Raw genomic sequence first — 26,370 nt, 5'->3', positions numbered from 1 at the left:
CTGGCCGGATCCGGCTGACCAGCTTGCCCTCCGGCTCTTAACCGAGGCACCACTGCCGCCGCGGGGACCCGCCCACCAGACCCTGCTCGGGGCCGCCAGCCAGCCTGTTTAGACTCTGCCGTTGATGACACCTGGCAGAAGGCTACCATGGAGGGGGATGCTTCAGACTCTCTGGTAAGTGAGGGCCTAGGGGCTGCCTCCTCTCGCCCTGGTGGCGGCGCGCGGGGACCCCCGGGGCTTTTTCTGCCCTCCACCCTGAGCCGGGAGTGAGTCTCTCCTCCCGGAGCAGCCTGGGCTGTCGTGTGGTGGCTCCGCTTCCTCATAGCCTGTCCCCACCAGGCACTGGTTTCGCCACCCCCGCCCTTTATTAAACACGCTGGGAGGGAAGGACTGGTCATCCCCTGGGCCCCGAGGAGGGCGCGGGTCGGTGATTGCCCACCTGAGCACCTCGGGGAATCCGACTGGGCTCTTTAATGGGATCCAAGCTGGAGAATTCGCTTTAGCGAGGCGGGTGCGTGACCCATCCTCCTTTGTCTGGGAGCGTCTTAGGGCTCCCGCGGACTCTGGCCAGGTGCTGCCGCAGTGAGCAAAGGCTGTTTGGCTTTGCCGGCTCGCGAGGTGGGGCCTGCCAGAACCCTGGGAGCCGTCGAGGTACTAGAGTTTTTGTTTGGAGATTCGTATGTACACTTATTCCGAAGTTTTCCAATGAACCCTTTTGAAGAGCGAATGAGCCTCCACATTACATTTCTTTTTAGATTGTTTCTCCTTCAATAAACAAAAAATGGACAATTAATTTTTCTTTTGTGTAAGAATTATTTTATTGTGATTATAAAGCTAAATTCAAGACAGTGAATGCTTCATGTACAAGAAAAATGGTTGTTAGATCTTCTTCCAATGAGAGGTAGACCTTAATTAAGGGTATTGTTTTATACACAAATGGGGTGTGAAAATCAATTTTGGACATTCAGTACAATATTTTCCTTTGAATTATTGTCGAACTCTTTGTGAAATGAGATAAACTGAATGTTCTGTATCTTTGGTGTGAATTGTAGGTGTGGTATCTCATTTCCAGATTTATTAAAATCCTGACAAGTGGGCCTTTATTAAATATTTGACTGATGCAGCAAGAGAACTACAATGAAAGTGATAAAAGCATTTGTCTCTAGTGTTAATAAATCATTAAGGATTGTTAAAATTCTTTGTGACATTTTAAGGGAAATAGTTTAGCATACATTTTTGTTTAAGATAAATTATACTACATGCATATGTAGTATGTCAAAATACACTCTACCATCATGTATATCTAAAAAGAACAAATAAAAAAAAGATGTTAAAAAGGATGGGTGTATTAATTACATTTTAACTCTGTGTATTTCTACTAGTTGAAATCATTGTAATGTTAAGAGTTGAAATGAGGTTGAGTCCTTTAATGTTGGACATCATTAAAATTGCAGAGATGCTGACTATAGATTCATAACATTTAAAATTCAGGTTACATGAGAAAACACATAGGCCAAGGAAGGGAAAGCAATATGAAGTAATTCAACTTTTTAGTTATAAGAATCTAAAATGTTTCTCATTTAAAATAAAGAAAGGAGGCTGATTCATAGTGAAATAGGGAGCGGGAGCATGGGAGGAATAGACGAACTCTAGAGAGGGCAGAGGTTGGAGGGGAAGGGAGGGGGCATGGGATAATTAATAATGGTGGAATGTGATGATCATAACTATCCAAAGTACATGTATGAACACACGAATTGGTATGAATATACTATGTATACAACCAGAGATATGAAAAAATGTGCTGTATATATAATAAGAATTGTAATGCATTCTACTGTCATATATAAATAAAAAAATTTACAAAAAAAAAGAAATAATGAAAGTCTATAGTATTGAAATACTTTTAATGGTGCCTTTTAATCCTTTACATCCTTTTAGTATTTATTAAGTGCTTTTATGGTAACGGCTTTGATATGTAGCATGAAAGCATCAAGCATTTTAACTGCATTACAGCATATTAAAAATGGTGAAAAAATTGCTGATAATTCCACTTGTAAATAGATTTCAACTAGGATTCTGTGAACATATAGGCTAGCCTAGTTTTTATCAGCTTTTGTTATTTGCCACTCTCAAAACAATGTACCAAGTAAGAATACAATCTGTTCTTAGTGTTATATTTAAACTTCTTTTTTTTTTTAAAGGAGAGAGAGAGAGAGAGAGAGAGAGAGAATCTTTTTTGTAGATGGACACAACACAATGCCTTTATTTTTATGTGGTGCTGAGAATGGAACCCAGGTCCCGCCTGTGCTAATCGAGCGCTCTACCACTGAGCCACAATCCCAGCCCATATTTAAACTTCTTTATTGAAGTAATTTTTTTAGAATATTACCGAGTTCCTAAATCATTGAGTTATTCATGATGTTTTGAATGACTTTTTATTTTTTGATAGACTATTATGGTCTCCTGATATTTTATGCCAACTTCTTTTATACTTATATTTCTTTTTGTCTCGTGTCTGATCAGTTTTGCTTTTTCCAGTACTGGGGATTAAGCTTAGGCTGTGGCATGTGTTAGGCAAGTGCTCTACTGTGAGCTACATACCTTGGCCTTTTTATATTTTTATTTTGAAACAGGGTCTTACTACATTTCCCAGGCCAGACTTGAACTTGAACTTCTCCTGCCTCAGCCTCCTTAGTAGGTGGGATTACAGGTGCCTGCCCCCCTTGATTCTGATTTTTGAGCTATGGATATTGGAGGACAGTTGATGGCATAAAATTGGGTAGTCTGAGGGAGCTTCAGATTTTTAAAAATCTCTTAACTTTTTAAAGCATATGCTTTTCTACAAGAGCTATAAGCATGATAAAATGCTGCCTTCTGTGAGCTTTTGACTCTTGATTTTGTTTTATTTTAAGGTGTCTATTAAGAATATCGAAAGAGAGCTCATTTGCCCAGCATGCAAGGAGTTGTTTACCCACCCACTGATTCTCCCTTGTCAACATAGTATCTGTCATAAATGTGTAAAAGAACTCTTATTGACTCTTGATGATTCATTCAATGAAGTGGGATCAGACAACTCCAATCAGAGCAGTCCTCGACTTCGGCTTTCCTCCCCTAGCATGGATAAAATTGACAGAATTAGCAGACCAGGTATGTGGCAGAACCTTGGTTGGGGTTGGGGTGGGGTACTTTCATGTTTAGGAATAACTGTGGAAAGAAAATTGTTTTTATCATTTTAAATGTTAACTTTTTCCAGGTGGATAAACTAAAACTATAATTATAAGAGATTACTCCCAGTTAAAATATGAAAATGAATTCTTGTTTTTTGATATGCCCTTAAAGCATATATTGGATATTGAACCCTATCTTTGTGATAAACCTCTTATTAACTGTGTCTATATTTAGGGGATATTCTGACCCTATGGTGTCTTTGATATGATAAAACATTGGATTAGTGATATACTTACCAGAGAAATATCCATATGTGTAATACCCAAATAAATACTGCAGAATTAGAAATGGAACTACATAAAGGCAAGTCCTAGAAAACTTTATTTATAGACAAATTATTTGATATCATTTGAGAATTTTCTTTAACCATTCTTAATCTATTTTAAAAATAAGAATTTTGAACATCACAAACAGCAGAATTCTGTAATAATGTATAAAGTAGATCTGATTTAATATAGAGCACATATACTATTACTTTTATCATATTACCAACATGTAAATTGTTTCCTGTTGATGTAGTGTTACTTTTTCTTAGGTAGCTATTACAGGATTAACTTATTACAAAGTAACTTAAAAATCACTGGAGTTGCTGAAATTCTTTTTTGTGGGGGGCGGGTACTGGGGATTGAACTCAGGGGTATTCTACCACTGAGCCACATCCCCAGCTTTATTTTGTATTTTATTTAGAGACAGGGTCTCACTGAGTTCCTTAGTGCCTTGCTTTTGCTGAGACTGGCTTTAAACTCGTATTCCTTCTGTCTCAGCCCCCTAAGCTAGGATTTTGACTGGGATTTCAGGCATGTGCCATTGTACCCGGCTAATGCTGAAATTCTTAGTACACAAAATTCTTGGTACTGAGGTCTGAGGTGGGTAAAAAATATGTTCTTGGTAGTATTTAAATGGCCATAAATTTCAGATCTCAGAGCTTCAGCTCTGTCCAGTTTGAGCTTTATGATTTTAAATTTAATCCTTCTGTCAGTTTCTTTCTCTTATAGTATTAGGAGTAACTTTTTAATGATGTAAACTTTTTTCTTTTCCCCAGAGAAGGATGTCTTTAAGTCGCATATGTTAAAATTTTAGGTCACAAGCATAATAAACACAGAACAATTTTTCACTTTACCTTTTTGGTATAGAAATATTGTATAAATAGAAATATCATATATATATATTGTAAAATATTGTATTGTACAATACAATATAGATGCATTTTCCTATTAGCTTAACCATTATAGGAAAACCAGCAGCCAGTTGATTCTAGACCTTCCTGTTGGAGACAGTGGGCCGTGGCTAGGATTAGAATGCTTGCCTTGTCAAAGAGGGCAGAAGCTGCTTGGCACCAAATGAATTTGTGGAATTGAGGGCACCAATGGTCAGATTTACTATTTTGTCACAAACCTGGTAATGGTTTTTAAGTGAAAACATTGGCAGTTAATTCAAATTATTTAAGAATATTGTGCCAGCTCAACATAGTGCAGGACTGCTAAAACATGTCTTTAGCTCTGACTCCTCCAGCTTTTGTAGGTCATCAATGTATGCAGTCTTTATTTTAAATAATGTATGGGTGACCAATATCTGCTAGTATTGTAGAGGGGGATTCTGCTTCGAGCAGTGTGCTGAGCAAGTTCTGTCAACTGCCCGATTTCTCTAGCACTGAAGTTCTTTGCCTTACTGAATACCAGCTATATTCATTCAGTCAACAAATACTTTGAGTGCTCACTGGTTACCAGGTAAGACTAAATGCTGAAGAGGTAAATAAAATAGACCTATATTATGAAAAAGTGTACAATAACTAGCCTAGCATTGTACAAAGGTTCATAAGGGATACCAGATTTAGAGTATAATTCTTTGTCAAGCACTCATACTGAGTAATTGAATAGATAAACTAGAGGACCCAAAGGGCGAGAATGCCTCAAATATGATAATCATTCCTGAAAGTTTGTATCGATGAATATAAATTTTAGGATTGTCCTCCACATGATCACATGATCATTAGGTTTAAACTAATAGAACTCATTCTATTACAGATGTAATGTTACTTATCTTCTGTTTGGACATTTGCCTGTAGTATTTTTTTGGACAGATTTATGGATTCATGGTTCAGTAATATCACTGCCCATCTTTTTTTCTGACAGGGTTTTTCTTTGTTTTTATCAGTTATACATACTTGAGAAGGAAAACAGAAACATTATTCACAGGTATCAGAAGGGGAAGAATAGAATTCTAAAAGTTACTTTTGCCATTGGTTTAATAAAGAATTAGATTTGTGCTGTCCCATGTAGTAGCCATTAGCAACATGCAACTGTTGAGTGATTGAAATGTGGTTAGTCTGAAGTGAGATGTGCTGTAAGTATAAAATGAATTTTAAAGACTTAGGGTAAAAAAACATTAAGATATTTATATTGATTACATTTTGAAATGACAGTACTTTGAATATAGTGAGTTAAATAACATGTTATCAAAATTAATTACACTTGTTTCTTAATTTTTTTATGTGGCAACTGAAAAATTTAAAATCACATATATTTTAACTTTGGCTCCTGTATTTCATTTGGATAATGTTGCCTTAGACGTTTGATAGAGCTTTTTAGATAAAAGAGTTCCTTAAAAGGAGAGTAAAATTTGTGTGTATAACATAATTGCATATTTTATAAAAAGAGCTATATTGTCTCATGCTTCTGATCATATATGTACAAGTTTTCTCTTTTTTAATTTTCCTGAAATAAAAAATGGAAAAAATATATTCAGTGCTAATAATGTTTATTTACAGAAAAAGATACCCAGTTTTAGTAATATTTGGGTCAGTAAAAGACAAACTTGAGAATTTGATTTACCTTTTTTTCTAACAGTTACCAGAAATAGGATTGTTTAAAAACATAAATGTATAGAACAAAGTATAGGTCCCTTAAGCACTGCACCAACAATGATGAATTCTGAATTCCAATAACTTGAATGTTTAAATACCATGTGTACTGGGAAAAACACATTTTTACTGTTAATTCAATAATTGTATTATGTACAGGACACAGTTACTGCTTTATCTTTTGTTAACAAGTTGTGAATCTTCTCTTTGAAATTAAATTCTAAATCCAGCTTTCTGTTCATTGTTCACAGCTTCACAACGGAGATCTTTGGGGTGGAGAGGTAGAAAATGCTTTATTGCTTTTGTGGCCAAAGGCAGTATAGTGTTAAATTTAGATTATGTTATCTTGTGTATATATAAGGTTATTTAACATCAGTGGTCAAGTCTTCAAAATTATGTAGAAAATGAACAAATTGTGCTGAAACGACTTAAAGGTCAACATGACTAAAATTTCAAGCAAGTTCTGATGTTTTGAAGGGGGGAACACTGATTATTAGTGCTTGCATTTTGTCAGTATGCATGCAACACCTTTTTGAAGAAAATGATAAGTATTCCTTTTGCTTGTTCTTTTAAAAAATATATGGCACCTGAAAATTTCTTACATTTACTTAGTGGAACAAAGCTTAATATAGGAACATTGGGGAGACTAAATAAGCCAGTACTTTCTCATGTATTGGAAATTTTGATTACTTTGTTGATTATTTTTGCAGTTAATAACAATTGTTGCTTTTTTATGAATATGATGTCTTTTTATGTTTAAAGTATTGGCACCAGAGTTTTAACACCTGAGGTCTCAACCACTTGAGGTAGATAATGTACCCTCCTTTTTTTAGGCTTTCTGAAGTATTCTGTGTGAAAGATGGACCAACCTATCAAAAAAAAAAAATTTTTTTTTTTTTTTTTTTTTTAAACTCTAGTTGACCTTTAAAGTAAAATGGACTACTTTTCTTGTGTAATGCTGGTGGTACCCTCTTGCTCTTTGGAGAATAAGAAAGACCTGAAATGTTATCCCTTTTCTGTTTTTCTTGCCTTCTTTTGCATCTGTTGTAAAGTTTTATAGCCATTCTTCAGTGAGGATTTAGTAAGTCTAAGACCATTTTAAATGTTGAAAATTAGTAACTAGAAGGAGAGAAATAGTTTTCCTAAAATAATTTTTTTTCTTTGTTTTTTATTTTTGTTTTGGTACTAGGGATTGAACCTAGGGGAACTTTATCACTGAGCTCTATATCCCCAGTCCTTTATTTAATTTTGAGACAGGATCTCACTAAATTGCTGGGGGTTTTGCTAAGTTGCTGAGGCTGGCCTCAAACTTGTGATCCTCCTGCCTCTGCCTCCTTACTTGCTGGGATTATAGGTAACCACTGTACCTAGCTTAAAATAAGTTTATTTCTTATTACCTTTTTGATTCAGAAGGTAGCTGAGAAAAATAGTTTTTGTAAGTTGAAGAATTCTAATATAATATTCAAAGAGTAAAGGTAATCATGGACATCAGATGGTCAGTATATGCCAAAAGAAACATTAATGTGGCAGTGTAAGGTATCAGCTCATTGCCAGACACCAGAAGCCCAACATGAATGCCTGGTGTGGGGAGTGGTAGTATACCAGTTGTTGGCTAGGTGTAATAGTGGGGAAGTTATATGCAGCCAGACTGTGGAAGAGGATGGTAACTAGCAGAAGTTTGGAACTTTTATTAATTGACTCTTTTTCTTTTGAAATACTTTATTTTCTCTTTGGTATTTAAATGGTAAAATATATGACTGAAAGTTGACTGTTTTGGAGAATTTGCTATAAATCAGTTTGCTTACATTTAATCAGTCTTTGAAGTGAAGATATATATACAGGGAAAAGAATAAATTTTGCAAATTGATAGTATTAATATAATTTGCAAATATTGTGGTGCTACGAATTGACTATTGCTTGGCCTCCAATACTTCCTTCCCATTGCAAGCCATCATTAGTTTTCTTTTTCATTATATCATGCAATAAAGCAATATTGTAGTAGTGAGAATTGTCATTGTTTGGTTTCTTGATTTGGAAATCAAGAACATTTCTTTTTATGATAATGGAAATGTTCAGATTTGCACCATGCAATCTGGTAGCCGCTAGCCCCTAGTGCTCTTGCATATTCAAGCTGCAACTTGTGCAGCCAGAGAACTGAATTTTAAATTTTATTTAACTGAATTTAGATATCCACATTGGTTAATTACTATATAGCTATAGAAAGTTGAAAGTTGACTGTATGACATTGTATTCTTAGTTCCACTGTTTTAATTTTTTCATTAGGTTTACCTCCCCAGAATACCCTTGAATCTGTCCTGTTTAATTTTTTGCCCTAAACATATATTGTTTTTATCAAAACAGTGTTAGAAGTATAGGACAGATGAAATAAAATGTCAGTTTTGCAGCATTCATGAGAAAAAATTGAGAGCTTTCAAGATCTATATAGAAAAATAGCCAACATTTCTATTCAAATAAGTTAGGTTAAAAATACTCATGCCTTGATTTAACATTTTACCTGATTTAAGAAGTTCAATGTGATGCTTTACCCTTTCTTTTTGACTGCAAAAGTAAGTTAACAGGTATACAGAAAAGGGATGAAACATCTTTTTTGAAATTTCTAAACACGAAGACCAAAAATCTGAGTATCACCAGTAGTGTACATGTTAAAGCATGATTTTATTGTCATGATTTAATTTTGTTTTATCTCATTAATTGATCACAACCTTCATAAAACCAATAATAGCCTTCTTGTAAAAATAAAAATATTGACTATTGAGATAATTTATACATTCATTTAAATTCCCATCACTTTGCTCATGTGTGGAAGCATGCAATTAATTGTGAATTTACATTTGTTAAAACTTGACCACTGCACTATACCTCTTCCAGAGTTGTTCAGTTTGTTTTTTAATTAAATGAAATTTTCATCAGCATGTGTTTTAAAAACAGCTTTGCTGCTTATTTCATTATATGCCTGCTGTGGTGTGAAACATCCCGGACTGAATTGCATGTTCTTAAAATTATTATAAGAAAATATATTTGGGTGGAAATTTCAAATTTTTATGAGATATAAAATGCATATGTTTTCATATGCATTAAAGTTAAAATATCATTAGAGATATTAAAATATTCTGCATGTTTGTTTTATAAGTAGATTTGGGGGGCCTAATGCCATTTTAGCATGGTATTAAGTCACTTCAAATAAGTATTATTGTGGGCTGATTGTTATATTTTACCTATAGTGCTCTCATGCCAGGCATCAAGAGAGTGAGCATAATCATGTGCAAAGGCAGTATTAATGTAGACATTAAATGCGATAGACTGAGTTTAACCATTCATTTTCGGTATTAGATACATTGTAGTGTATAAAAGGATGCTGTAAATTATGAAGTTTATGTTTATATTAAGTGAGTTATTTTGTGGTCAGTCAAGCTTACATACTTTAAAGAATAGGCTTTTAAATGAGAGGAAGGAATGTGGTGTGCATGCACCGATGTTCAGTGGACAACTGGATTTATGGGACCTAATTGGCGGTGAGAATTGTCATTGTTTGGTTTCTTGATTTTTTTAAAAAATCAGGATGATAATATTAAACAAAATATGTTGTTTTATATTATAAAATTATTTGTAATATAACCCTTATATTTATAACAAATAAGTAATTTAATGATTCTTTGTTTCAGGTTATAAGAAGATAATAAATGGTTGGTTCCTCTTAAAGTTACTAAATTCTAGGTCTATGAATGAGTTTTTTACTCTTCTATAGATTGCACTCACTTAACCTAATGATATTGCCTAATGAATTTTTCTAGATAAAACAATACTACAGTGGGAAACCTTCTATTGTAGTGGTTCCTAAACTTTTGTGATCCATATATTCCTTTGAGAATAAAATAAAATTAGATTGTTCATATAAAATATGTATAAATAAATAGATGGGTGGAAAATTTTGTGCATGGTATCAAAGAGTTTGTGGATCTGCGTGGAGATTTTCCATGGGCCTTAGCTTAAAGACCTGTGCTCTTTTTTGCATCCACCCATTTCCTCTCAGCTATGACTGTGTTCATTTAAATGCCTTTGGATATAGTATATAAAAGTAACTATATAAATGTCAATTATGTAATTTCAAAAGATCCTCCTCCCATGTAGTATTGTATCATATGTTTTATCTTTATACCTGTATTTGTTTTAATATGGGTTTTATATGGGATTTACTGTATTTTCTTTTTCTCTTTGATCTGATAGCTATTTAAAAAGTTGAGCTTGTATTTTGCATATCAAATAAAAATAGTTTTTAGAAAAGAATGCAAATCAACTCAAATGGAACCGTTTGGGGTATTATGCTTTTGGAATAGATTTGTAGATACATCTTTCTAAAACGTGACTCCTCTTTTCTTCATTTCAATCATTTTGCTACTGATGTAACTAAACAAGGATTCACTAATTATACAGGCTGGAAGCGCAATTCATTGACCCCTAAGACAACTACTTTCCCTTGCCCTGGCTGTGAACATAATGTGGATCTTGGAGAACGAGGAATCAATGGTCTGTTTCGAAATTTCACTTTGGAAACTATTGTCGAGAGATACCGGCAGGCAGCTAGGGCAGCCACAGCCATTATGTGTGACCTTTGTAAACCACCACCTCAAGAATCCACCAAAAGTTGCATGGATTGTAGTGCAAGCTACTGCAATGAATGCTTCAAAATTTATCATCCTTGGGGAACTGTAAAAGCTCAGCATGAGTATGTGGGCCCCACCACTAACTTTAGACCCAAGGTAAGTTAGAATGTTATAAAATATTTAATGTTATAAATTTAATGTTATAAAAATATTATGAGGACTGGGATTGTGGCGCAGTGGTCAAGCACTTGCCTGGCATGTGTGAGGCCTTGGGTTCGATCCTCAGCACCACATATAAATAAATGAAGTAAAAATCCATTGGCAACCAAAAAATATTAAAGAAAAAAAAGGTTGAGTCTGGAACTTGACAGAAAGAAAGTAACATTAAAAGGAATAGTACAAGAATCTAAGACCCAGTCCACTTATTTGGAGTTATGTAGTGTGGGGCTAAAAATCTCCCTCTTAGAAGGCCAACCTTTAGATAAACTTGGGTTTCATTCTATTAGAATCCAGTGTAATCCAATACAATAAGTGAATCTTCATACTGATAACTCTGAGTAATAGGGGAAAGATATCTCTCTGATTGGAATGTTTTAGAAAGCTTTTATGCTTTAGTGTGATAAACTCAAAATTGCCCATAAGTTTTGGTTTGGAAACACATTTTTTTTTTCTGATATTTGTAGTTAGCTTAAATTGTACTGTGAGTAAAGGGCAATTGCAGCTTGATATTCTCAATATTCTGAAGTTTAAAATATCTCAGGTAGAATATGCATTGTCTTAAACATTCTGGATAATTTGTTTAATAATGCTCACAAGAACCTTGTGATTTATCGTATGTTCTGCTATGTGACTATGTGACTGAAAAGCAGAATGGTTTTTGGATATCTTCATTTTCTGATTTATATAGATTTAAAAAAAACTTTGATTTTTTTTTTTTTGGGGGGGTGGTACCTGGGATTGAACTCGGGGACACTCTACCACTGAGCCATATCCCCAGCCCTATTTTGTATTTTATTTAGAGACATGGTCTCACTGAGTTGCTTAGTGTCTTGCTTTTGCTGAGGCTGGCATTGAATTTGTGATCCTCCTGCCTCAGCTTTTTAAGCTGCTGGGATTACAGGCGTGTGCCACCACACCCAGCTATAATTGATTGTTTTAAAAAATTTCTTACAGCATAGTAACTTGTAAGAATATGAAAGTATAATTCCATTCTTAAGTGTAAGGCCTTCAATTTGTGTTAAAAAAGGGAAAAATCTCCAAAGTTATATGGAAACTCTGAATTGTTTCTTTTTTTTTTTTTAAAGAGAGGGAGAGAATTTTTTAATATTTATTGTTTAGTTCTCGGCGGACACAACATCTTTGTTTGTATGTGGTGCTGAGGATCGAACCTGGGCCACACGCATGCCAGGCGAGTGCACTACCACTTGAGCCACATCCCCAACCCCTGAACTGTTTCTTAAATAGTGTAGAACTGGTAGAGTAAAGCAATAACAATCTACGCTTCCACATTTTGAATGACTCTTCTCAAACTTTCTCATTTGGCAATAGATTTATTAAATAGCTTTTTGTGTTCTTTATCTCATTTTAAACACTCAAGGTCATTGATTTTTAAAGATTTTTGAGTTCAACCTGGTGTTTTAATATTTCTTTTAAAAGATTAATTAAATCAGTCAATCTATTCTATCATAAAAGGACCTATGGTTATTAAATTAATTATATTTAGCTTGAGTTTTTGTGAGTTAAGGATTTCATTGTTTTGAGCATAAACTACATTTACCATATGCTGAAAGATTGATAAGAACCAGAGAAATATAAGTAAGGTTATATTGAAAAAAAGTATTTTTTCCCTTAGTAAATGTATAATTTAATATAGTATAATTCTAAAAGGGGATGCATTGTGCTATAGAATATTTGCATTTAACTTTCAGGGTTTTTTCCCATATTTTTAGTTATAAATGGACACAATACCTTTATTTTATATGTGGTGCTGAGGATTGAACCCAGTGCCCCACATATGCTAGCTACCACTGAGCCACAACCCCAGTCCCAACTTTCAGGGTTTTTTTTTATCATTTCTTATAGAAAGCCAAACTTTGTATTTTACTTCATGTGTAATGATTTTTGAGAATGTAGGAATTTGAATATTCTGAAAAGCTTTGAGATATTTTCTACTGTTTTTTCTTCTGAATCTATATCAGTATTAACGTTTTCCATATTGTACTTTTTTTTTTTAACTTGTAAGTTATCGGACCAATTTTCGTTTGCTAAAATCCAGTCTGTTGGAACCATAAACAACTTTTTAATTTCATTTACACACTAAAAATACCCCCTTGTTTGAAATGAAAACAATTATTTTACATAAAATTTCAAAAGTATAATGATAAATTACAAAATAAATAAAAATGTAGAAATGTGTAGAAAACACAGTTGGTCAGTGTGATTGTAATTGGTTTATAAAAGCTAACACATTGGAAGATTACATCATAATGTGTTCCAAGATTCTCTTAGCAACAGACTTTTTGTAGGAGTGGTCAGGCTATAGATTCTCATAAGTTGTTCTGGTATCTTATAGAAATATCCATCAAGGTCATTAAGAATTGCCTCGTCTGTGTGGTTGGAGGGCCTTTCAAGCTTGGTTAATTTTTCTGCTAGGAGTGAAACTTTCATTTTCTTATCACCACATTTAAGAGAAAAAAAATCTCTATATTTAAACTGAAAAATGGTAATTTAAATACAGAAATTTTTTATTTTTTAATATTTCTATTCACTAAGTGAATATTTACTGATTTTATAACACAAATGTTTATATTTTGGGACTTCATTAGATTACTGAAACCTAGATGCTTAATCATAGTTTATTCCTTACTCAATAGATTTTAATGTGCCCAGAACATGAAACGGAGAGAATAAACATGTACTGTGAATTATGTAGGAGGCCAGTTTGTCATCTCTGTAAGTTGGGTGGTAATCATTCCAACCACCGTGTAACCACTATGAGCACTGCCTACAAAACCTTAAAGGTAGGACTTGTTTGTTGTTTTGGAACTGAATTTTGATTCTTTGTAACTTTACCTTAAGCCTTTAAGTTTTTATTTATGAAATTATGGCTTGCAAAGTGAGCCATTTTACAGAAATGAGTTAACAATGTAAAGTATTACTTAATAATCTACTGATTGAATTACTTCCTATTAACTTTATACATGAACCTTATAAAAACTTGTAAAGTTTGATTAGTAACAAAGTAAGCAGTGGTGTAGCCTCCTTTTTTATTTCTTTTTTTCTATTAAGCAATATATTAAAGAGGAATTAATTCATCTATGAAACTACCACTCATTTTAATTATCACCTGTTTTTTTTTTAATATCATTATTATTATTTTTTTTAATGTGGTGCTGAGGATCAAACCCAGGGCCTCACGTGAGGCAAGCACTCTACCACTGAGCTACAGCCTCAGCCCCTTATCACCTGTTTTTAACACTATGTGTATATATTTTTTGGTCTATATCTAATTGCATATATACACAGTTTTATACTTTGTGTTTTATACCTATATCACACTTAGTATTCCCTCTGTTGTCTTTGAACTTGTAGAAAACAAGTATACTTATTTTAATTCTTTTTGTCTACTAATTCTCTCACCTTTGTTATGTCTAGGTTTGTTTTAATTGATTTTTCTCATTATTCTTCATATTTCCCTTTGATTACCTAGTAATTTTTATTGGCTGCCATGTATTGTAAATTTTACCTTGGTGTTGGATCTTTCTGTATTCTTAAAATAGTCCTTGCGTGTGTGTGTGTGTGTGTGTGTGTATGGTGGGGGGATGCTGGGGGTGGCCTAGAACATGCTAGTCAAGTGCTTTACCACTGAGCTACATTCCCAGCCTCAAATATTCTTGAATTCTTATTGGGTATGTGATTAAGTTACTTGGAAACTTGCTGTTAAACCTTGTTAGGCAGGACAGAATGGCATTTCGTTCTAAGGCTAATTTTACATGGTTATAGAGGGTAAAACACTTTGGTTACCCTTTCTGATGGCCTATAATTTTGAAGGTTTTTAAGTTTAACTATTTTGTCTGGGTGGTGGGGAACAAGCACTACTCCCAGCCTTATGTGAGTTCCTGGAATTGTTCCCTCTTTGATCCTTTGGGTCATATTTTCCTTGTCCCCTGGTAATATCTTCATACACGAGTTGATAGATACTCTGTTTTGTACATTTCTTTACAGCTATCTCTTCTTCAGTATTAAGCCTTACAGACATGGGCTTCCTGTACTTCCAGCTCCATCTACATTCATGGGAGTCCCTGGTCCCCTTTTGAGTTCTCTTCTGTATTAGGCCTTAGAAACCTCCAGAAAGTAAGCTAGGGCAATTGTGGGCTCGTCTTTGTGACCATCTTTCAAGGAAAGGTTTTTCTTTGTTTTTGTCCAGTATATTGAGCGCTGTTTTATATTTTGTTAGGTTGTTTCAAGTGGTAGAGTAAATCCATTTTTTGTCACTTTGCCTCCATAGCTTTCCCCACATATTACTATCTGTAATTAAATTTAACACCTTTTTGAAGGTTTCAATTTCTTGTTTTAACCTTACACAAGCTGTTCAAATTTTTTTTCTATTACCTGGAATCAGTCTTTAATAATAGCATACACTTAAGCTATTATGTTAGAGCAAACTGTGTTTCTCCTCTGTTTTCTGGTCAGAGGTGGGTTTTCTAAACTTTTCACGCAGAGTTTGAAATTAAAGAACACAGAGGCTCATTTCAGTTTTCTCATTACAGAGAGTTGGTTGGCTCATCTTTACTTTACCCTCTCTACAGCTATATCTGCAATAGGTAATGGACATTTTACAGAAGAATGTTTCCTGAGGAATTTTTGCTAGTTTTGTTTCCCATTGATTTATTTCCTTTCATTTCTAAGGGAGGAGTTTAAGAATCTTGTTCCTGTACTACCATCTCTTCTGGTTTTGATTTTAGAGAAGTTATTAACAAAGAGGACCTAGAAAAGTAAAAAATGCAAACATCCTTGCAAATAGTCCTCATTGAATCAGGAAGTAAATAATACTGCATTTGTGTTTTAGGGTATTTTATTTATACTGTTTTTGTGAAATTTGTGGTGAATAGTATTGTTTTCTGAAATAGCTTTGGCACTTGACTAGTTGTATCATTGTATACTCTTTCTTCCTACCATTTTGTTTTGAACCTTTTCAGAGGTAGAGCAAAGCCATCATCTTTAAAATTGTAGAGCTGAGAGCAGGGACCATCCTAGTTATGTATCGTTTCTACATAAAGATATTCATTGTGAGTATTGAATGACTTCCCCTTCCTCTCATCCTTCTTTGTTTCTTGTCTCTAATGTTTCTATAGTACCTTTCATTAAGGACGTGATTCAAAGAGGAAAAGAGTGGCTCTCAAACTTTTGGGAGTGTTAGCCTCACCTGGGGCACCTGGTTACAACTACAGAGGCCAACTCTGTACACTTCAAGGGCCTTAGGCCTCTATGTTCTTTAATCGTGCTCAGGAGACTCAGATTTGAACCACTGTTCAGAGGAAAGCTTCTGAGAAATTGTGAGTCCTAGAGAAATTAGCCTCCGACCAGTTCCTGGAGAACTGGAATGTGGAGTTGTTAAAAATTACTTCCACTCTTGGGTAAGCTTCCTGCCTTGCCATTTTACATTTTACTTTTGTTGTCAATGTCTGATTCTTTGTTTGGAGGCCTATGAATAAATGATACATAACATACTGATTCTTGGTTTAATACAGTCTGCCTAGGTCTGAGGGCATTAAAAAAGAGTAAGGCTATTTCAGAGAAAGGATGTAATTGGCTGTAGACTTTTTCTAAGCCTTAAAACTCAGTGGGTGTGAATGATGGTGCTCTGAGACTGTGTTTCTGAATTTTATCATCTATTCTTGTCTGGTCCTTACATCTTTGGAAGAATCAACATTTGTTAGCCCAATTAACTTATCTTAGTCTTCTTGTAATTTAGGCTGTCTTAGAACTTAGCCTCACTTGGATTTACATGACCAAATTCAGCTCTTTGCCATTAAAGTTGAAGAAAAAAATGAGTACCATCCACCAGTACTTAGTACTTCTGGTCCCAGCCTGGGCCCAACAGGGACAGTATTAGAAGAACTGCTATTTGACTTGCAGCTTGGTGCTGGAGAAATGCCCCTCAGCCCATGGAATAGTGATTGGTGTCCTATGCAGTAAGGGGGTTTCTAGTTCAGTTATTGATTGTATGATGTGCTTCTATGAGCTTTTGTTTCCTCATCTGTAAAATCCTGGGTTAAAACATAAGAATTTATGTATTTTCTTAAATCCAATAATTTCTGGTCTCGTTCTTTCTTTAATGGCCAGAAATCTTGTTCCTTTGCTTAACAGGTCAGGTCCTCCTTCTCTCCAGTGAGCCATTAAGGACACTCACTGTGTCTAATTCCTCTGAAATGGAGATATGGGTCCTGCAGAACTCGTCACTTTTATTTTTGTATACGTTCTCTTTCCTTGTTATGTGGTCTAAGGAAAAAAAAACAGAGGAAGATGCTGGGGTAGGAGACTCACTTCTTCAATTGCTAAAAGTGATCTGTCCCTCTTCCTTTCTTGCCTACTCTTCCCATTTCAGATCATCAGCAGTGACTGAGACACTGAATTGCTCAAATCCTGTCAGGCCAGCAGCTTGTGAGATGTTTCCTGGTTGTACTTATTGTTTTTCAGACTTCGAAAACTTTATCCAACTTTTTATGCTCTGGTGCTTTCAGGGCTTTTTTTTTTTTTTAAAGATATACTTAAGATATAATGCATAGTATCTTTTTTAGGCTAGACTAGGGAACACACCAAAATCTATGGTGTTATTTCTATGGAAAATGATAGACTCCCTTGTAACTAATTATTCAGTAAACTTTGGGAATTGACTATTTTAAAAATAAATCTGTATTTTCATTATTGTGTAATTATTTAATGAATATGTAGGCTGGGTTAGGCTAGGAAGATTACTTTGAATTGTTATTTTATTGCTTTTTCCATTATGGATGGGTGGGTGTGAGTAAATTATAAAATCTGATGGAAAACAAGACTGAATTTCTGCCCTTCCATTTACTTAGAGACCTTAGGAGGAAGAGTTCTGGGATTGCTAATGAAACAACAAAAATGTACTATTTGTATATTTAGAACTTTTTAAATTATGTTTAGAATTTTTGAATAAGTATCACTTTTATTTTTTCCAACTTGATTTTTTTTTTTTTTTTTTTTTTTTTTTTTTGTGGTGATACTAGGGATACTCTGCTTTTGAGCTACATGCTACATCCTAGCCCTTTTTATTTTGAGACAAGGTTCTGCTACATTGTCCAGGCTGGCCTTGAACTTGTGATCCTTCTGTCTCAGCCTACTGAGCAGTTGAGATTAGAGGTGTGTGCCACCATGTTTGCTTCCAACCTGATTTTAATCTTTCCCGTATCATTGGGCCTCTTTGCTTAAAGGCTAGTAACTATTTACCTTGGGTTCATAAGGATTACCACCAGATGACTGATTTTACCATCTGTTCATCATAGAGGATGAATACTGTTTAATTTTTAAAAATTCTGCAATGCCTTTGGTAAGCTTGTTTTTGTACATTTATGTTATGAATATGTTTCAACAGGAAAAACTTTCAAAGGATATTGATTACCTTATTGGTAAGGAGGGTCAGGTGAAGAGTCAAATTTCTGAACTAAACTTGTTAATGAAGGAGACAGAGGTAAGTGACAGACTGGTTTGCATAGTTTTCATTTATTCATCTAGGCATTCATTTATTTGTTCATGAATTCCTGACAGTGTTATGTGAACTGGGAACACATAAAAGTTGTATTAGATCTCATTCCCACTTTTCTGGGACTAGCAAAACAAATGTAATTATAATTTATAATGTTACATAATCAGTGCTATGGTAGTGAGTGAGTGATATTGGAACAGAGGAAAGAATGATTGTGGGACACATAATAAGGTATCAAAAAATGATAATAATGGAAATATGATAGCTTTTACAATTATCTGTATTTTAATAAACTTACAGATAGCATTTGGAAAATGTAGTATGCTACATTGCATGGCTATATATTTTATATTGCATGGATAGGATCATTTGTTTAAAATTGCAGGTGTTCCTGAGTACATGCTCTGCATTTGTTTATGGAAAGAGTATTTTGGTGTTTGTGGCTCCATAGTTTGTGATAGCCAGAAAGTGAAGATTGCCCAAATACCTGTTTCAGTAGTGAAGTACAAATAGCAATGTGAGCAAAGGATCCAATAACCACACACAACAGTGTAGAGCAATCTAGCTATAATATTGAAAGGAAGATGCCGGATGCAAAGGAGTATATACTCTATGATGACATTTGTAAAAAGTACCCCAATGGTGAGACCAGACCACAAGTTTAAAATTCAGGGTAGTCATCAATGATAGGGGAGAGTTAATGTGTGTGGAGGTTTCAAGGATAACTTCTAGGATGCCAGTGATGTTCTTTAATATGGATGTGATGTTAGTTGCATGGTGGTGTTTGTAAAGATTCATCTATCTTCATATTTTTTTGTAAATCTGTTTTTATATTAGGTTTCATTAATAAATAAGAAAAAGTTATAGTGAATTTAAAATATAGTTGAAGAGGGTAGGACTGGATTATTTTAAAATTCCGAATATTCTTCATTGGCTTTGATGTATACCTGTTTCTCTTCTCTATTTTAAACAAAGCTCAGAACCACTACTCCTGATCACTTTAAAAGTTATAATTGCTGGGTGTGGTGGTGCACACCTGTAATCCCAGTGGCTCAGGAGGCTGAGACAGGAGGATCTCAAGTTCAAAGCCAGCCTCAGCAAAAGTGAGGCACTAAGCAACTCAGTGAGACCCTATCTCTAAATGAAAAAGAAAATAGTGATGGGGATGTAGCTCAGTGGTCAAGTACCCTGAGTTCAATCCTGGATGCAAAAACAAAACAAAACAAGTTATAATTAAAAATACCCTGCTAGTATGGGACTGTTACTTCCCAGAAATTTGTTTTTTTTATCTTTGGTCATTTTGCCTTGTAGATTCTTTCAGTCATGCTGCCCTTCTCGTCAAAGTAAAGGGAAACCCAGTATTTGTTTTGGGGTTTATCAGTAGATAGAAAATCGAGGAACTTAAGCATCAGGTGTTCATGTTGTACTGATTTCTTAAGATCCTGGGGAAATGGGTGAATGTTTTTCTATTTTTGGCTTATCAGTAAGAATCTTCTGCAATAGAGAATTTGCCTCTGTTCTTGACTTTTACTCAGTGATCATGTTGGCACTGTCTTTGTATCTACAATTATACTTGGCTGGAAAAAAGTCTTAATCTTTGTATAATTGTATTTCTGAGTTTAATGTTGTGATATGTCATGGAAATTCTATCAAACTGTCACTATTTTCTGCCCCTTCACTTTTTTAGTAAGTGTAACTTCTGGGGTTAAGGAAACAGAGGAAATCTGGAAAAAATTTTGTTCTATTATAATTGTTGGCCAGAAGCCACTTGAAAGCACAAAGTGCACTGTTACCATAGATCACTAGCTTTTAAGAATGTTCTGATAGACTTCTTTTGGTTGGTTCTATTATTATAAGTGATCTGTTGTTCACTTTCAAAATTCTGTTGAGCTTTTGAATTCACAAATGTTTTAATAAACACTACAGATGGGATCATTTTATGACAAAGTACATAAAACTATGTATACAATGATAAGAATGTTTAGAGTGTGTCACGTTGTAGTATGCATTTTATGTAAATAATTTAGCTTTTTGTAATCTTCACAAAAAACAACAAAAAAAATTATTTTGGTGGGGCAGGGGAGAGGCTCTGGGCATTGATCCCAGGGTCTAGTACATGGTAGGCACATGCTTTAACACTGAGCTGTAACCCCAGCCAGGCTCACAGTTTTCAAAAGAGAAAAACTCATGCATAGAGAAGTTAAATAATTTATATAAGGTCACATAACTGTCAGGATTTAAATTATTTTTAAATTAATTTGAAGAGGAGACTTACGTTTTAGTTTTGTGGCTGTGATTTAACTTTAAGAAAATTAGAGTATTATAGAAAGGGTTAAAAAAATCTCTGAGTGAATTCAAAACTCTAGAAGTGTGTTTTCTTACATATTAACATATTTAGTTAAATCAGTTCATTTCTGCTTCAGATTTCTTCCTTTATATGTAACTGAAAATTATGTAAATTTATGTAAAAAAATAAATTGTCTATTGCTGGACTTCGGAGGGAAAAAGCCTAATGAAGTACAATATTATAAAATTACAAAGTAAATGTAAACAAAATTTGTCAGTTGTTCTTTGCTAAGTATATTTGATGCCAAACTATTGTTTTGAAAATTTCAGAAATTTTTTTTTCTTTGTAATATCTGGATTTGTTCTGTTGAATTTTGATAATTTCTTCATCATAGATCAATATGATTATGTAGGACTTTGTGAGAAGACATTTGGGTTTTGCTGATGAAGTAATGGTGTAAGTAATGCTTGTTTGTTTTATAATAGTGCAATGGAGAGAGGGCTAAAGAAGAAGCAATTACACATTTTGAAAAGCTGTTTGAAATTCTAGAAGAGAGGAAATCATCTGTTCTGAGAGCAATTGATGCATCTAAGAAACTAAGATTGGACAAATTTCAGACTCAAGTGGAAGAATATCAAGGACTTCTAGAGAACAATGGGCTTGTGGGCTATGCTCAGGAAGTGCTTAAGGAGACCGATCAGTCTTGCTTTGTACAGACAGCGAAGCAGCTCCACCTAAGGTATTTTCTTTTTCTGGTACTTTAGAATCTCTTTAGTAATGTCACTCAATGCCACTGTGTATTTCCACTTTAGCTCCAGAGTGATTCAAATGCTGTGTTAATGTGAAGTAATGCCTTTCTTCATTCTTAGCATGAGTGTTGAGTGAAGTGTAAGTTTTCTTTTGTTCATCACATTGCAGATATTTAGTCTGATTTGCCTTTTTAAAGAATCATATTTATATAAGATGTATCTGTCTGCAGAATACATAAAGCTACAGAATCTTTGAAGAGCTTTAGACCCGCAGCTCAGACATCTTTTGAAGACTATGTTGTTAACACATCTAAACAAACAGAACTTCTTGGAGAATTGTCATTTTTCTCTAGTGGTAAGTCTTAGCAAAGGCAAAACATAATTTTAGTCTGAATTTACACTGTAAAGAAAAACACAGTTCTTGCCAGTGTATGCCTCTAATCTCAGTCACTTGGAGGGCTGAGACAGGAGGATTGCAAGTTGAAGACCAGCCTGTGCAACTCAGAAAGACCTTTTATCAAGATGAAATTTAAAAAGGGCAGGGTGTAGTTCAATGGTAGAGTGCTTGCCTATCTTGTACAAGTCCTGGGTTCAGTCCTCAGTACTACAAAAACAACAAACCCCCCCCCCCCCAATTTTCTTTATTTTGACATTAAAAAAGCAACATCTCAGTTGCCCAGGATTATTAAGTCCTGAAGTTATATCCCATTTATGTTTTTATGCATAAAAATATATTCTATTAGCTAATATGTTTTTAAATATTGGATAAATGACATCATGTTAAGTATCCCTTTTTTAAGTTGCTTTTTAGAAAATTAAGTTTAACTTATTAACACATGGAATTTCTGGTTCAAAGTTGTATATGTTTATAATATTTAATCAGTAAATAAATCATTTCCCTACTGAGAGACTATTTGTTTCTACTTTTTCTCTATTATAAGTGATGCTGCGTTGAATGTCTATGTGTCAGGCTTTTTTGGTACACATATGTGAGTTTCTCAAGGGCAGAAACCTAGAAATGGAATCTGGCATTTAGGTGTTTATATTGCTGTGTTGTTTTGCCGGGTCTGCCATAACACAGGGCCACAGATTAAGTGGCTTAAACAGCAGCACTTGGCTAAATCTCTAACTCCAAGGTGTTGGTAGGGTTGGTTTCTCCTTGGCTTATGGATGGTCATCTTCTCTCTGTGTCTTCACTTGGTCCTCCCTCTGTACAGGTCTGGGTCCTAATTTTTCCTTTTAAGGGACACCAGGGCCCAGTATAATGACCACATTTTAATTTAATTTCCTTTTTAAAGACCTAATCTCCGAATGCAAAAAAAATTTTAAAGACCTAATCTCTGAACGCAATCACATTCTAAGACCTGTACTCCATTCTGAGGGTTAGGACTTTTAGCCTTTGAATTTGGCAGGAACACAGTTTAACCCATATTACTCGCTTAGTTTTTGTTTTGCTACCTTCTCAGGAAGATCTTCCTTTTTTTTTTTTTTCTTTCCTTCCCACATCTTGTTTCTTTCCTGTCCCTCAGCTTCTAGTGATGGTGAATGATCACAGTCCTTAAAAAGTTTTAGTCCATTTGCTCTGCAGGTATAGATTTGTGGATTTGTACATTCAAAGGAAATTTGATTGTTAGATTACCGTTATCTCCTTGCTTTTTGAAGGCTATACTGAATCTGATATTGTTTATTATGAGTATCTTATTTTTCCAAATGGATATTTATTATTTCAAATGCTGATTCTACTTCATCCACTGTACTCCCTGCTTCTAAACTCTATACCTAAATTGTTTTTATGAGTTCAAGATCTTTCCTTTCCTCTGGATCCAAAAACTAACTAAAAGGATGAGGTTGCATGTGGATAATCTTGGATTATCCCCAGTGTATAACAAAGGCCCACTTAAAGGATGGATGAGAATGAATAGTAATCACCCAGCTTCCTGTTAATGCATGTTCCCTTAATTTTTCCCTATGTACACATTTGTTTTTTACAAGCTATGCTTCTAGAAAAGAAATGAAAGGCTATGGATATTTATGCTATTCTGTAACTTGTTTCTTTTTTAAACTTTGGAATGTATTTTAGATAATTATTCCATATCTAATTGTGGCTGTATAATGTTCAGGTGTATAAATGCGCCCTTCACAGACATATTTATATGCTGCTTGTATGTAGCTGGGGAATAAAGAGAAGAAACTCTGTTTTTCATTTCATATCCTCCTCTTGTTAACAAGTTTGTGTGTGTGTGTGTGTATGTAGTGTATATAAGTGCATGCATGTGTAACTTTTATTGCATATTGTTCTTTTATCTTCCAAGTTTATAAATTTAGTCTTAGAATTATACTTATACACAAATATTTAACTGTAATATTTTAATCATTGCATTTTTAGTGAAATATTAGAAACCTGTTTCCTGAAGTAAATGTTAATATACCTATACAATGAAATATTTTAGAGCAAAAGTATGGATAAAAAACCATACAAAATTGTGATTATCTTTGAATTTCCTAAATTTTTTTGTTTTTTTTCTTTAATTTTTAGTTTTCTTGGTATGTATCATATTTGTACTAAGAAAAATTAAATTGCTTTGCAGTTCTACAGAAGAGGATATGAAAGGAAATTACATAATGTCCATTGAGAATTTGTTTGAAATAGTCAGCACTTAGATTTCAAAATATTAGAATAATCGTTCATGGGAGAATGTATTGAAAAATGTCAAGTCCAAAGCTGTTATTTAGTACAGGGAAGGCATATAGTTAAAATATTTAGTTTATCAGAATTAATAATGATAATAAATGACTGAATCAGTAATTCAGTTTTAATTCTTGTCTTTTAAATTTTTCTCATTTTAGTTATAAATACACATACCTTCATATATATATATATATATATATATATGATTTTTTTTTTTTTCTTACACATAGTATTAAAAAATTAGAAAATTCTTAGACAAGCTGGGGCTGGTGGCACACACCTGTAATTCCAGCTATTTGGGAAACAGGCAAGATGATTAGAAGATTTTAGACCAGCCTGGGAAAATTCTTGAGACCCTTTCTCAAAAATTAAAAATAAAAACGTCTGGGAATGCCGCTCAGTGATGATAGAGAGCTTGCAGGGTCCTGGGTTCAGTCCTCCGGTAGCACAGGAAAAAAAAAAAAAAATGCTTGGATGGTACAGAAGTCCTTATCTAGTGCAACATTTTTACTGGGGAAAAATACAGGTTTGGAAATATCAGTATTTTAACATTGTTTTCTATTTCATAATTCTTTCAGGCATAGATGTGCCTGAAATCAATGAAGACCAGAGCAAAGTTTATAACAATGCCTTGATAAATTGGCACCACCCAGAAAAGGACAAAGCTGACAGTTATGTTCTTGAGTATCGGAAGATTAATAAAGATGAAGAAATGATGCCGTGGAATGAGATAGAAGTGTGTGGCACAAGTAAAGTTGTCTCTGATCTTGAGGAGAACTGTCACTATGCTTTCAGAGTGAGAGCTTACAAGGGTTCCATCTGTAGTCCCTGTAGCAGAGAACTGATTCTTCATACTCCTCCAGCTCCAGGTAGGTATTGGGAAAACTGAGAATTTTAAAAGGGCAGACTTGGATGAGACCTTGATTGTATCAACTAGTCAGTGTCTCTACCTAGATAGACCTACATGGAAACCACCTTTTGCTTTTAAAAGACTATAGACAAGCTGGGCCTCGTGGTGCACACCTTTAATCCCAATGGCTTGGAAGGCTGAAGCAAGAGGATTGTTGAGTTCACAATTTAGTGAGGCCCTAAGCAACTCAGTGAGACCCTATCTCTAAATAAAATATTTTAAAAGGGCTGGGGATGTGGCTCAGTAGTTAAGAGATCCTGTGCTCAATCTCCAGTACCAAACCAAAAAAAAAGGACTCCAGACAAGTAGATTCTATACCCAGCTGGGATTTAGAAATGAACTGAGTAGTTGAATTTCACCTTTTCACCTGGTTAGGCTGAGAACAGGATTAGATTTTGACTGATGTCAGTCAGAGAAAAACATGAAAGGAAGACATTTGAGTTAGCAGGGCTAAATTGAGGCTAAAATAGCATCAGTGCTACTTTAAAATCTTAAAATAGTCTAATTCTATTTTTGAGTCAGTTTATGAAAAGCTTTACCATGTAGGATCTAGGTACATATTTTTCAAATTTATTGGTATAGTATCCTGAAACTGAATTTCAGTTTAATCTAATTCAGAGTTGCCTAGGTTTTCTAACTCAGTGTGATTCTCAGCACATAAGGATGGGAGGCATATATTAGAACCACATGGATAGCTTTGTCCCCATACTCAAAGCTCCTTGTCTCCAGCTACTGTTCCTCACTACTCCAAGTTAAAATCCACTGATACTACTTATAGAGTAAAGATTTTCATGAATTAAAATGATTTACAGGCTAGTTGATGTTCATAAAGTGTGTCCATGGACGAGAGATTTTACTACTGAAGTTGCACTGAGTTTGGCTAGCAGGAAAACATTTTGCCCTGTAAGTCTCTGCCTTAGAGATTCTTCGCTTGGTTTTTAGAATTCATTGCCCCTTGCCCATATTTGGTGGCTTATATACTTATATTTTTTGCACTCAGTCTTTCCTTTTTTTGACCAAAATAGAGAGGATAGCAGTGCAATATACATGCACCTTGTGACTTTTAAAAAAAATTAGAATACATATACATAGGATTGGCTTAATTTTTTTCATTAATTTTAATAAAATCTGATAGTTTTAGTCTGAATTTGCAAGTATTAAGTAAATATTTTAGGGTTATGCTATTTCCTCTTTCTTTTCTAGTGTTTTAACTAAAACTAGAAGAAAAAGAATCTTGGACATAGTTGCTGTATTCAGTGATGTAGTTGGGTGGGGGAGGAGGAAAGGAATTGG

The 26,370-nt window shown here is 34.4% G+C and overlaps 1 protein-coding gene across 2 annotated transcripts in view; it reads left to right on the top strand.

Moving 5' to 3' along the window:
* Nucleotides 1-26,370, top strand: part of Trim36 (tripartite motif containing 36) — a 36,158-nt gene continuing 9,788 nt past the window's right edge. Inside the window, exons 1-9 of one of the 2 annotated variants that reach the window (XM_048792005.1) lie at nt 7-174; nt 2,913-3,147; nt 6,340-6,369; nt 10,541-10,866; nt 13,584-13,730; nt 18,332-18,427; nt 21,215-21,468; nt 21,709-21,833; nt 24,746-25,036. In XM_048792005.1, coding sequence (XP_048647962.1) covers nt 148-174; nt 2,913-3,147; nt 6,340-6,369; nt 10,541-10,866; nt 13,584-13,730; nt 18,332-18,427; nt 21,215-21,468; nt 21,709-21,833; nt 24,746-25,036 — 1,531 coding nt within the window. In that variant the 5' untranslated portion in view covers nt 7-147. Of the gene's footprint in view, nt 175-2,912; nt 3,148-6,339; nt 6,370-10,540; nt 10,867-13,583; nt 13,731-18,331; nt 18,428-21,214; nt 21,469-21,708; nt 21,834-24,745; nt 25,037-26,370 lie in introns of both variants that reach the window. The other variant, XM_015488595.2, reaches the window with a different exon arrangement.

The sequence above is a fragment of the Marmota marmota genome, unplaced genomic scaffold (genome assembly GCF_001458135.2).
Source record: "Marmota marmota marmota unplaced genomic scaffold, marMar, whole genome shotgun sequence".
Lineage (NCBI taxonomy): Eukaryota > Metazoa > Chordata > Mammalia > Rodentia > Sciuridae > Marmota > Marmota marmota.
The sequence above is the reverse complement of the archived record's forward strand: the minus strand, read 5'-3'. Positions and strand labels throughout refer to the sequence as shown.